Here is a 13,855-nt window from a genome sequence, read left to right on the forward strand (position 1 = left end):
AGAAGTCACCTCTTTCAGAGACCATGTCTGATTAATCCCCTCCAAGTATTTATTCATCTCAAACGGAGTTTTATTTGTCCTAAACTTAACCAATATGCTGCTCTGAAATATTCTTAAGACGTTTCTTGGGCATAGAGTTTCTTCCAAGTAGATTATAAAGTCTGAAGCAGGCACTGTGCTTTGAATTTTTTTCTTTTAGTTTCTCTTCATAGAGCCCTTAATAGAACGTGTGCTATCACAGAAAGTACCTAAATATTGTGATCAAATCTAGAACCAAATACTCTCATAATACTTTGGTCACGACCATCTAAATCAGAGGTCAGCAGTCATTTTTAATAAAAGGCCAGACAATAAACTTTTTAGGTTTTCTGGGTCAAATCGTCTCTGAAACAACTACTTAATTCTGCCATCATAGTATGAAAGCCACCTCTAGACAATATATCGACTAACATGGCTATGTCCCAATAAAACTTTACTTATGGTCACTGAAATCTGAATTACACAAAAATTTCACCTGTCATATTAGTGTTTTCATTTGTGACTTGTAAGTCATACATGAACCACATATTGTATGGTGATAACAAATGATAAAAGAAAATGGCATCTCAATCTGTTAGAAGGCTGGTCCACAGGACACAAGAGAGGCCTCCAGAAAATCCAGATGGTCCAAGAAACACTAAGTTAAGCGTACAATCCAGCCTGCCACTTTCCAGGCCAATATGCTTCTTCTAACTTCAGCTACAACCAGGATTGTACATGCCCAACGTGATACCCTATGTGACTATACCAAAACATCTCAAGAAAAGGTCATTATATATTCAACCTGCTAATAAGATGAACTCATGCAAGAATACCCCAACAAAGAAAAGTCAACCCTAGATACAACATGCTCTTCCACCTCCCTAAATTTATGAGCTTATAGTCTAAATTGGGGAACAGACCTATAAGAACTAATATCATGGTGTAGGCTGAAAATTACAGGCTCCAAAATCAGACATAACAGAGTTGAATCTGCTAGAAGAGTGACCTTGGGAAAGTTTATTATCATCTCAGGTTCTGTTTCCTCAGGTGTAAAACAGTAATAACAATACCTACCTTGCAGGAATGTTTTCAAAATTAAATGAGATCATGTACATTAAGTACCTAATACATAGCTAATGCAGATAAACAATGCTTGAGTTATTACTAGTGATCTAATGTAGAAAACTTACAGAAACAGATCAGAGCAGAATAATATATAACAAGTTACAGAAAGAATTAACAAGATATACAACAAAATACTATCAGAATATATATGATGACTCAATTTATTTGTCTGAGCCTGGGTAGATGGTAAAATGTAGTTTCACAGAAGAGGGAATATTAGATTTGAGCCGTAAAGGCAAGTATGACCTTTCTTAGTGTGTGTAGTGAGAACATATTTAACAGTTGTATGTATGCAAAAAACAAAACAAAACAAAACAAAAAAAACCCCACAAAAACAAAAAACCATGCAGATTTATTTACTTTATCCTGGCTCTTTTATGAAAGGCTTTCAACAGCAAGGTTACAAGTTTAATAAGCAAAGAAACCAACCCAAATGATCACAAAGATCACACCTCCATCCAAATTAAAAAGTATGCATGTATTTGAAGATTTTTGAATGTGGTAAATACATACATTTTGTCTATCACCAGTTAGATGTGCAAACTCCACCATTTCATTTCCAAATTGACTGAATATTTGGACAAACTCTTGAAAGCTATTCACTTTCTCCAGTCTTTCCATAGTTGCAAGAACCTGCAAAACAGAATATTTTATTGTCATGTGTAGATGTGAAAGAGACTGAGATGTCGAGGCTGAGTACACAGGGAAAAGGAGAAACTCTGAATTCTAGGGGAAAGCTAAGGAGGAGAAGGCAGGAAAGGAAGAGCCCAGAGCAGTAGTGAAGCAGACCCAAAAGTTAACATCATCTAGTGAATGATTTGTCTTTAGGATGGGAAGACTTGGTGTTACTCTGAAAGTTAAAAGGAAAAAGAGTACAAGAAATGCCTCAATAGACAGAGGAGATCATTCATGTAGCAAAGTCTGGAGAAGGTGGAAGTGTCCTTCCAGCAGGATGGAGGTAATCAAATCTTCAGAGAACTAGGGAGCGAGGGAGGAAAAAGACGACACACAGAAGCCTCGAGGTTCAGTGAACCAGAACCCAGGAACCCCATTCTTCCCAAGAAGTGGACGAAGTGGAAGGAAGGTCACCTGCACTGTGAGGAGTGGAAAGGGAATTGTGGCACTTCGAGCGCAGGAAAACGGTTTGGATGAATCAGGAATTGCCTGTGTCGAATAAATCAGTTGCCAAGAGGCTTTGGGAAGCTGGGGTGAAAGAAGCGAGAAATCTCTAGCAGAGCCAACAGACAATGTTAGGTGTTTTCTTGATATTAGAAGTAAAGTAAGTAAATGTGAAACATATTTTCAAATCCCTTTCTCTAAAATAACACCACTGGATTAGCTTTCGTCAGACCAAGATAGGTAAAGAAAACACAGATATCCTGTGTTTACTTTTTTAAACTGAGGATGTGATGGATGTTTGGTGTGTTAATCTGCCCTGGCAGCTCAGGAAGTGCAGGCGCCTAGGACAGATAAGGCCAATGGCCGCCACTGCATGGACACTCTTATCTTTCACAGACAGGAAGGTTTTCTCTCGTCCCTCTGGCACTGCCAGGTCTACCTCTCCAAATTATTTTTCTTTTGAAACTCACACTCTGATTCACTCAACAGTCCTCTGGTAGTTTTGTCCTCAAACTTAACTAAGACAACCTCTTCCCTGGCAGACTCCCCTCCTCCTTGCCTAGGGAATCATCCAGGGAAAGAAGTGACTGTACATGCCCTGGCCTCCCAGATGATGGAGGAGCACAACCATTAGCTGAAGAGCCTGGAAAAGTTCTAGGCTGGGAGAGTTTAAATTTATTCTGTAAGCCTTATGATTATCCATTGTCTCTAGGGATACTGCATACAGAAATTTTGTAGAAATTTGGATAATTGTGGTTTCAGATGACTGAATTTTTTTTCTTAAGCTCATAAATTATCCTCTGACTCTGAAAAAAAAGATACTGAGGAATTTGGTATTTTTATCAACTATGTTTCCACTACATATGTTGTCATGGTGCTTGGCTTTTCTTCCTGAATTTGTACACATGAAAAGCTTTAACGAGTAAGCTTAAACAAGTAGATAATGGTTTTCTGGGAAGAAATATTATTTGCATCTAAAAGTTTAGACCCAGAACACACATTGTTTAGGACTTATAGGTACAGAACAAATACCACTTTTAAGCTATAGACAAGTAGAGTTATAAACATTAAAACTGACAAGCATTGCCAAATTACCTGTAATTAACCTAAAAGATACTTTTTGAACAACCCTGAAAGTCACAAGTATAGAAACACAGGAAAGACAAGTACCTTATTTCTTGATGTTATTATCTGCTTAATGACTACTCGGTCTGCCAGCAACAACACTTTTGTCACTGAAGAAAGAAGTAATCTTGCAGCCTTTATAACGCCTGTTTTATCCGTAAAAATTGTGATCTGGCCATCAGATTCTGGGTGATTCAAGCTGCTGATATCTGTAAGTGCTGCAATTGTTTCTCCTAACAAGAAAGGCAAGGGTGAAAAGTTAAATTGGGAATAAGATGCACTTAAATTAAAATCTAGACTTTACTCTTGAAGAGAGATCATGCTCAACAGTTAGACATTGGCTTTGGAGTTTAATTTCAGGAAGAAGAAATAGCTACTCTTTGATGAACACAAGGATTATCATATGAGGCTCCTGAATGACAAAATAATGAACTTTGAGAACTTTGAAAAATTTGTTGCCTTCACCAAGTTTGAAAAATATATTAACTTTTGTTTCCAGTGGTATAGCCAACTACATGATCTAAAAAGCCTCCTGCTCTGGGGCGCCTGGGTAGCTCAGTCGGTTAAGCGTCTGACCATGGCTCAGGTCGTGATCTCCTGGTTCGTGGGTTCAAGCCCTGCATCAGGCTCTGTGCTGACAGCTTGGAGCCTAAAGCCTGCTTTGGATTCTTTGTCTCCTCTCTCTCTGCCCCTCCCCTGCTCACGTGTTTTCTCTCTCAAAAATCAATAAACATTAAAAAAACAAAATAAGAAGAAGGGGGGGTGCTCTGTGCTGACAGCTCGGAACATGGAGCCTGCTTCGGATTCTGTGTCTCCCTCTCTCTCTGCCCCTACCCCATTCATATTCTCTTTCTCTCTCTCTCTCTCAAAAATGAATAAACATTAAAAAAAAAAAAAAAAGTTAAGGGGTGCCTGGGTGGCTCAGTCAGTTGAGTGTCTGACTTCAGCTCAGCTCGATCTCACAGTTTGTGAGTTCGAGCCCACATTGGGTTTTGTGCTGACAGCTGAGCCCGGAGCCTGCTTCAGATTCTGTGTCTCCTTCTCTGTCCCTTCCCGGCTCACACTCTGTCTGTCTCTCTCTCTCAAAAATAAGTAAACATTAAAAAAAAGTTTTAAAAAAGTTAAAAAAAAGAAGGAGAACCCAAAGCAGAGCAGTAAGCAGCTGCCACGGCTTTGGCCAGGGGTGAGGAGACAGAGGTGTACCGGGGTAAGGGGTAGGGGTCACTGCACATCTCCATACCCTTAAGGGGCTAGGGTTTTTATGAACACCCACGGAAAGAAGACAAAGCTTTGTGCCCCTTGGGAGGCATCTTCAGTGAAAAGGGGGCGTAGAAAAATGATCCACTGGCAAAGGGAAATAACAATCTAGTTTATCTGTTGGGCACCTGGGCTCTGCATGGGAAAACAATGAAAGCATCTATCCTGAGAACTCAAACCACAGGCTGACCCTGAGACCTGCTGTTTGAATTTATACTTCTTACGATGCCTAGCATACCATGCCCATTGTACCAAATAAACTTCCAACCTTCTAGAAAAAGTCTGTTCTTCACTATCAAAATGTTGCCATCAAAATGCTTTGATTTCTATAATAGCAATTATGCATCAATAAAACAATACAAATATATGTTCTCCTTAAAAATGAAACCAGGCTATAATTTCTTCCAAACTTTATGGTTTAACCTAACAATTTAAAAAAAATAAACTTTCCATCATCTTGCAATGTTCAAGATAATTTTTTACATCCTAAGTAAACCTCAGTGCATAATAGATTGATTTTCTCACAAAAGCTCCCTTGTCAATATCATTACATACATCCAATAAAGTATCTGCCCATAGGTTAATGATACTGAATAAAAGTACCTGAACTTTCACGGACAGGTCATAGGGTGTGACAGAATGAAACCAAGATTTAGGATGAGTCTGGTGAAAGCACCTGGACTAGAAAGGACAGACTCAAAGTCAGGGTGCTAATGAGGCAGCTATGTCATCGGTGGGTATGAAGTAGTAAGGATCTTGCAAGGATGGCAGCCATGGGAATATAAAAAAGATGATTTGAGAGATGCCAAGGAAAGAAAATATAAAATTCGTACCTGAACAGTGATAAGAAAAGAAAGAGAAGTGAAAAAAAAAAAAAAAAAAAGGCTTCAAGTTTGTGAACCTAAATCATTTTTTTTTTTAATCAGAAAGAAGGTCACAGAAAGGGGTATGATAAATTTACTTTCAAACAACAGGAATCTGAAACAACACAGGAAAACCCAAAGGATAAGCCACTAGATAGGTATTGGTCACGTATCATGACAACAGCTGAAACTCTACTAATAAGAGGAAGTCTGTGGTAGCCAGCCTCCAAGATGGCTCCCAAAGTTCCCCACCTCCTGGAATCTACATCTTTGTGTGGTTTCCTCCCACATCACACCAGGGTTGGTAGGGTAGAAGCGATGGTTTGTCACCTCCAAGATTAGGTTTTTAAAGACACTAAGGTAGCCATCTTGGTTGCTCTCGCTCACTCTCTCTGTCTGAGGGAAGCCAACTACCATGTTGTAAGTAGCCATTCCTACAAAGAGGCATAGATAAGGTGAAACTGAGGCCTCTGGCCAAAGCCAACAAAGAAGTAAAGCCTGCCAAAAATCGAAAGAGGAAAGCAATAGATCCTGTGGTCCAGTCAAGCTTTCAGATAGCTACAGGCCCAACAGACACCTTGAGTACAACCTCATGAGAGACAGTGACCCAGACCCAGCTGGCTAAGCCACTCTCTGACTTCTGACCTTCAGAAACTATGCGAGGTAATAAATGTGGTTTTAAGTTGCTAGGTTTGGGTTAATTTGTTACACAATAGGTAACTAATACAGTTTACATAGCAAAATATACAGAGGAATAGAAAGGTTAGAATTAAACTTTTATGTACACAAAAAGGGGGCAAGAGGATTAGTATCAGTTTGCAATAATTTAGAGGACAAAAATGTTTCCTCTCTACCTCTGGAAAATGTTACTTTTTCCTACAGCTCTCAATCCTCAAAGATACTACATATGAGCCTGCACATATGGTATTATATAACTTTTCCTTTTTCTGACTAAACCCAGGCATTAAACTCCTAACTACGTGGGATGGTAACATTTGGTTAGCTCCACCAACATGGTCAAATTCTTCCTTAACATTATGAAGCTGTTCAAAGTGTAGACTGTTCAGAAATTAGCTTTCTGAAAAAGTCACAGAGCTGTCCTTTTAGCTTCGTGGTTGCCATTTTTAACTTGTATATGTAATTACTGTTGTGTCTTAATGTGAAAATCCAAAGTCGGTTAAATACAAATATTTATTGAGCTCCCATATAAAATATAAAACCTGACTAAGTAGACAAGTAAAAATATTGGAGGAGGGGCACAAATTGGGTGGAGTCTAAAATTATAAACTTCTAGTTACCAAATAAATAAGTTATGGGATGTGATACACAGCGTGGCAGCTATAGTTAATACTGTATTGCGCATTTTTGAAAATATTGCTTATTTTTAAGAGACTAAATCTTAAAAGTTCTCATCACAAATTTTTTTTAACTATATCTGATGACAGATATTAACTAGACCTACTGTGTGAGTATTTCACAATGTAGTTGACCCTTAAACAACATGGGTTTGAATGCTGTGGGCCCATTTACATGCAGATTTTTTTTTCAGTAAAAACAGTATAGTATTACAAATGTATTTTCTCTTCCTTATGACTTTCTTAATATTTTTTTTCTCTAGCTTCCTTTATTGTAAGAATACAGTAATAACACGCAAAATAGGTGTTGACCAACTGTTTATGTTACCGGTAAGGCTTATGGTCAACAGTAAGCTATCAGTTAAGTTTTTGGGGAGTCAAAGTTATACATCAATTTCCAACTGCACAGGGGGTCAGTACCCCTAATCCCTGCGTTGTCTAAAGTCAACTGTATGTACAAATATTGAGTCACTATGCTGTACACCAAAACGAACTTAACTTTATATGTCAATTATACCTCAATTTAAAAAAAGGGTAAAAACACAGTGCAAGAACTCAACAGAGGAGGGGCCCCTGGCTGGCTCAGTCAGTGGAGCATGCGACTCTTAATCCTGCAGGTCATAAGTTCAAGCCCCATGTTGGGTGTAGAGATTACTTTAAAAAAAAAAAATCTTAAAAAAAAAAAAAAAAAGAACTCAAAAGAGGAAAGAAAAAAGAAAAACAGTAATAAGTATAACAACTAATACTTATCGAGTACTTTCTGTGAGCCAAATGCATACATGCATTATATCAAAACACTTCTGTAAACACTAACATCACCCCTATTTTATTGATGAGAAAACTGAGGTTTAAAAAAGTTTAATAGCTTGCTCAATATCACACTGGTATCAAGTGAAAAGCTGGGACTAAAATCCAGGCAGTCTGACTCCAAAGTCCTAGTTCTTTATCACTACTTTACATTATTCCCCTCAAATAAATATTAAATTGTTCAGAGGAGAAATTGATTACTATGGGCTGAGTGGACCAGAAACATTTCAGGAGTGATTCAAGTTAAGTCTTAAATTTGTGCATGTTAAGAGAAATTAGGGCTTCCATATATACAACTCCAGGAGGCGCCATTCTCATTCTCTTACCAGAGTGACATAAGAGGTAGTTCTCAAGAGGGGAAAGGCAACTTCCAAATGAAGAGACAACAGGCAGAGCCCATGACAACAGATGGCTTCTGAAAGATTCCTGTATGGAGCCGCCTGGGCTTAGAGTTACTCACAGAGAGCCACAGTCTACAGGAGTGCGGGTCGGTGGACCATGTCCTCTTTTCTCACCATACACTGAGCACAGTGACATCCTACAAAGCCCATAAGGTGAGTAGGACCCAGCTTGCCCTTTCATTAAAAAAACTCTATTCAAAACGTATTCAAAAACCTAATTAAGGGTTGCCATAAAAAAACAGTAATATGTAGACCATCTCTACATTTTCTGTTGAATTGTCCACTGCATTATGTAATGTGTGTTGTATAAGTGCCCACACAATAATTTAGTGCCAGGAAAAAAGTTGCTCTCCTCTTGACGAGCTGGTCTGTTTCCTTTCAACAAACAATGAGAATTATATAACCCTTTCTTTTCCACATTTTTGTCTTGCCTTTCAGGATTTTCAAAGATAAATTTCATGCTTAATTAAAGTAACAGTGTTGGCCAAACTTTCCAGAATATTTATTTTCATCTCCTATTATAACGGGTTTATTAAACATATATCTTTTATTGTAAGCTATTTCAAATCCTCTTTATGTAGGCAAAATACAAGTTATAAATACAATGAGGCCATCCCTCCTTCCCCACTTAAAGTTTATTCGCTATCACAGTGAATGGCTAGAAATTCAAGAGTCAACTCAGAATCCTCCCTTTCTTTTAGCTAATACCAAAGTTCTAGCTATTTAACCACCTTAATATTTTGCACGCCCTCCCTGCTCTTTATTATCTCTAAGACATTGCCTTGGCTTAGCATGGTTTACTGTAGAAGCTTCCATAGTAATTTCCCTCCCTGTGTCTGAACTCTCTCAGTCAACCCTCTTTGTTCATTTCCTCCATACTACCAGAAAGACAAACTATGTCTCTCATCTGGCTGAAATTTCCTCAGTCTGTCATCTACAGAGTAATACCTGAAGTCATTCATAGAACACACAGGACCATATATGACCTGGTTGGCCCCTCCATATTTACTTGGCCTTATCTCACCCAGATGACCCTCTAAATATACCTGCTCCTCCCACAGTAAACAGCACCACCATTTCCCTAGCTGTTCATGCTCCAAACCTTGGAGTTATCCAAACCTTGGCGTTATCTCTCAAAAATAAACACTAAAAAAATAAAATAAATGTGTATTTATTTTTGAGAAAGAGAGAGAGACAGACAGACAGACAGACGGAGGGACAGAGAGAGAGGGAGACACAGAATTTGGAACAGGCTCCAGGCTCTGAGGTGTCAGCACAGAGCCTGACGCAGGGCTTGAACTCATGAGCTGTGAGATCACGACCTGGGCCGAAATCGGATGCTCAACCGACTGAGCCACCCAGGCACCCCACCAGTGACCTTTTTAAAATATGAGATTATGCCACCACCCTGTATGAAACCTTCCATTAGGCTTCCTATTATACTTAGAACACAGTCCAAAGTTCCTATCTCTGCCTAGAAGGACATACCTATTCTCACTCTTCTCCTTTCCAGAAATACCATTCTTTCAGATATTCATTCATTCATGTAGCTGTGGCCCTCATTTTTCAGTCTCTGCAACAATGTTACTTCCTTAGAGGATTTCCTGACTCTACCTTAGTAGTTCTCAACTGGGGGCCATTTAGACCCCAAAAAGACATTTGACAAGGTCTGGAATGTTACAAGATTTGGTGTCACAGTGGGAGAAGAGAGAATCTACTGGCTTCTAATAGGTAGAAGCTAGGGATTCTGGTAAATACTTTATAATGTACAGGACAGCCCCCACCACCAACAAAGAATTATCAACAAATAATTATCTGGCCCCAAATGTCAACAGTATCAAAGTTGAGAAAAGCTGTCCTCTGTAAAACATACCTCCTCTGGTCTCCTAACCCTTACTTTGCTTTATTTATTCATGAATAATAATTATATATCTATTCATTTGTTTCTGGTCTCCCTCACTAGAATGAAAGCTCCATGAGGGTAGACATTTGACCGATGTACACACAGCTATTTCCCAATGGCCTAAAAGAAAGCCTGGCATATAGCCAGCACTCACTAAATATTTATTGAAAGAAAAAATGGAAAAATTATACTTCAACAAGGCTGAACTATTTGTATCCATCAAAATACCCCAGGTTCTCTCAGGCTTCTGTGCCACCAGCTATAGACAACTGTGGGACTTCATAAAATTTGTAGTCACTATGATTTGTCTGCTATAGAGTATAGGAATACACTATTTTTTTTTTGAAGATTTTATTTTTCAGTGATCTCTACACCCAACATGGGGCTCAAACTTACAACCCCGAGCATGCTAATTTGCTCCTTGAGGACAGAGACTATGCCCCACATTCCTCTGTATCTCTGGCATTTCAATGGCTAATGGCAAGAATGGAAGGCCATCTCCCTACCCAGTGAAAGAATTCAGTGTGTCAGATTTAGGACTTGAGCCAAGAGAAGTTCCATATTTCTGGAAGCTAATCCAGAATCTATAGGAATCTATAATCACAGGGCTAAAGCACAGAACATATTTTTGCTCAAAATAAGACAATAATCTGTCATGATATCCAAAGCAATAAAATTGGTATAAAAAAGCTTTAATATCAATATCACATACCTGCTTGTTTAGCTTCAATACAGGCAATAGTTATTTCTTCTTTCAAGTCCCAGTTTTCATTGGCTATAGCTTCCCCTACTTTAACAAATCTTCCAACTGCCAAGTTGACGGCTTGTCCTACACGCTGAATTGCTTGCAGAGTTTTATCAGACTTTTTGGTATTATCTTTATGATTAATAAGCGTGGTGATCTAAAAATAGAAGAAGATAAAAGCATTTGCTTAAAATTTATCTCAATATCTTTTAAAACTATATTACAAAGGCCAAGAAAATTAAACCCAGAATACTGGATTAAGCCTGGCATATGGCTATGGAAACCAATTTGACAATAAATTTCATATATTAAAAAAAAAAAAAAAAAAAAAAAGCCTGGCATATGGCAACAGTCTTTGGCCTAGTAGACTAAATTGACGGCTTTAATGCTTCAACCCAGAGACAACCAGTAAAGCATCCTGCATCCCTCCTCAAGACAATGTTTCTTTCTTTCTTTTTTTTTTTTTTTTAACGTTTATTTATTTTTGAGACAGAGAGAGACAGAGCATGAACGGGGGAGGGGCAGAGAGAGAGGGAGACACAGAATCGGAAGCAGGCTCCAGGCTCTGGGCCATCAGCCCAGAGCCCGACGCGGGGCACGAACCCACGGACCGCGAGATCGTGACGTGAGCTGAAGTCGGACGCTTAACCGACTGAGCCACCCAGGCGCCCCTCAAGACAATGTTTCTATTAATAACAATCCCAAGTTTACCTGATGATGGTTATCTGGGACATATAGTTCCAGAAGCCCTCCAGGTATTCCAACAAATCTTAAAGACAGAAGAAAAGTAGGAAAGGGAGGCTCATTACACTCAAAAACAAAACAAAACAAACACCTCACAAAAAACCAAAGCACTTCTTAGTGCTTACGGCACTAGAGATCTAATTTCCTCGACTATGGCTCGAGCTGCTGCGAGAGTAGAGACGACATTCCATTCCACTGCCTAGCAGTGTATAGGTTGCACAAAATGGTATGCATGCCATACATGCTTACTGAATTAGCCAGACATTGTAGAATGACCACTGTAATCTATGTTTTATATTTCTCTAAGTGTTGTTGTAGACCCAAAGTACATTACATACCAAGAGTTTTAATACCTGATTCCAGGCCCTGAAGTAAAATATAGAAGGTGACAAGTTAAGCTTGTTGAAACAAATATAAATCCTCAAAATGTCCTAGAAAACTAGTACGTGAACTATACCGACATATCAAAATATTTAAAGAATGTTACATGAAAACTATGGATCTTAAATAGTACATGTCCACTGAATATAACTGTGAAATGATTTATATAAGTGCATTAACAAATACCAGAATACAGAACTAAGAGAAGAGGAATGGCTCTTTGAGAAACTTTACAGGTTATGGTACTAATAGTTTAGAATCAGGAAGGCCTGGGTTTGAGCCTTGGCTCTGCCACTACTAGCTAAATGACTTTGGGAAATTTACTTAATCTCTCCAAATTTCCTCACCTATATTATTTTTCAAATTTTGAATGTTTCCTAGATGCCAGGTCCTAAGGATGCATCAGTGAACAAGACTAACACAATCCTGCCCTTGTTCAGTTTACAGTCTATCAGAATAACAAAATATATAAAATAAATTTATACATAATTTATAAAATCATATAAAATATATTTGTTGCACATCTACCATATACCAAATAAAATTTTAGGCAATGATGAAAAAGCAATGTAAATCAAAGAAAAGACCCAAACTCTCATGGAGCTTACATTCAAGTGGGAGGGAGGACAGATGATAATCAAAAAGTTAAACAAACAAAAATAACACAAACACTATACAAAATATTAACATAGTATAATACGATAGAAGTATTTTTGTAGCTATCTCAGATTAGTTGATCCTCCTTCTATGAGGAAGTGATATTTAAACTAAGATCTAAATGATATAAAGTAGTCAAGTTGGCAAACATCAGGGGACAAAGCATTCTAGGGAGAAGAAATAATTGTTGAGGGGGGGAAGAGAGAAAGGGAGAGAGAGAGAGAAAGGGAGAGGGAGAGGGAGGCGAAGAAGGGGGAGGAGAGAGAGAGCGAGAGGGAAGGAGAAGGGAAGCCCATCTTGTTCAAAGAATGAGGTAAGGCCAGAAGTAAAGAACAGTGACAAGAAGGCAAGTAGAAAACCAAAATCCAGCAGGTGGGCAGGGACCAGCCATGAAAGGCTATGTATTATTTTATTCTAAATATGACTGGCAGCCACTGAAGGGTTTCTAAACAGGAAAGTGGTATGATCTCTGCAGTGATTTTTAAATGTGTCCACAAATTCTTTGATATTTCTCCTTTCAAGAGGCAGAGACTCATTTCTGTTCCCTGAAGTATGAACTGAACTTAGTGACTTACTTCTAATGAATAAAGTGGAAGCAATGGCATACTTCTGAGAGTAGATCATAAAACACATTTTACCTTCCACCTCCCTCTCTCTCTCCCTCTCAATCTCAGATCAATCACTGCCGGACAAAAACAGCTACCATATTGTGAAGGACACTCTCGCAACTCGATGGAGATACCCACATGGGAAGAAACTGAGGCTTCCGGCCAAAAGATAGTGAAAAACTGAGGCCTCCTGCCAACAGTGAGAAGAATGAACATGGAAACAGATTCTCCGGCCTCAGTCATGCCTTCAGATTACGGTGGGCCCAGCCAACATCTGGATTTCAATTTCACAAAAGACCATCCAGAACCATGAGGCAAACCATCCCAGAATTCTTGACTCACAGAAACTGAGATGATAAATATTTATTTATTGTTTTAAGGCAGTAAATTTGGGGTAATTTGTTATGTATCAATAGATAATGAATACATATTTTGGTATCTCGAATGTGGCAATGCGGTAACAAACCTAAAATGTGGAAGTGGCTTTGCCATCAGACTGTGGAAGTTGAATGGACTTTGAGGAGTTAGTAAAAGCTAGAGAGTATTGAATACACTTTGCAGAAGTTCCTCAAGGAAGCGATGGGTAAAAGCTTAAAGTCATAAAAAAATCTTATTGAAAAGTGGAGAAAAGAAGATCTTTGTTATGTGGTGTCAGAAAATCACCCCCAGGAATGTGTAAATTAGAGAATAAACCTAATGAACTGGGTGATCTAGCTAAGGAGATTTCAAGACAAATTTTGAAGG

At 38.6% G+C, this 13,855-nt stretch overlaps 1 protein-coding gene across 2 annotated transcripts in view; it reads right to left on the minus strand.

The window, feature by feature from the left end:
- Positions 1-13,855, minus strand: part of CTNNAL1 (catenin alpha like 1) — a 65,188-nt gene that overhangs the window by 34,529 nt on the left and 16,804 nt on the right. For both annotated transcript variants that reach the window (XM_049627638.1, XM_049627637.1), the window contains exons 2-4: positions 10,689-10,878; positions 3,436-3,623; positions 1,660-1,779 (exon numbers count right to left, since the gene is read on the minus strand). In XM_049627638.1, the coding sequence (XP_049483595.1) occupies positions 1,660-1,779; positions 3,436-3,623; positions 10,689-10,878 (498 nt within the window). The remainder of the gene's footprint in view (positions 1-1,659; positions 1,780-3,435; positions 3,624-10,688; positions 10,879-13,855) is intronic.

Source organism: Panthera uncia, chromosome D4, assembly GCF_023721935.1.
Source record: "Panthera uncia isolate 11264 chromosome D4, Puncia_PCG_1.0, whole genome shotgun sequence".
Lineage (NCBI taxonomy): Eukaryota > Metazoa > Chordata > Mammalia > Carnivora > Felidae > Panthera > Panthera uncia.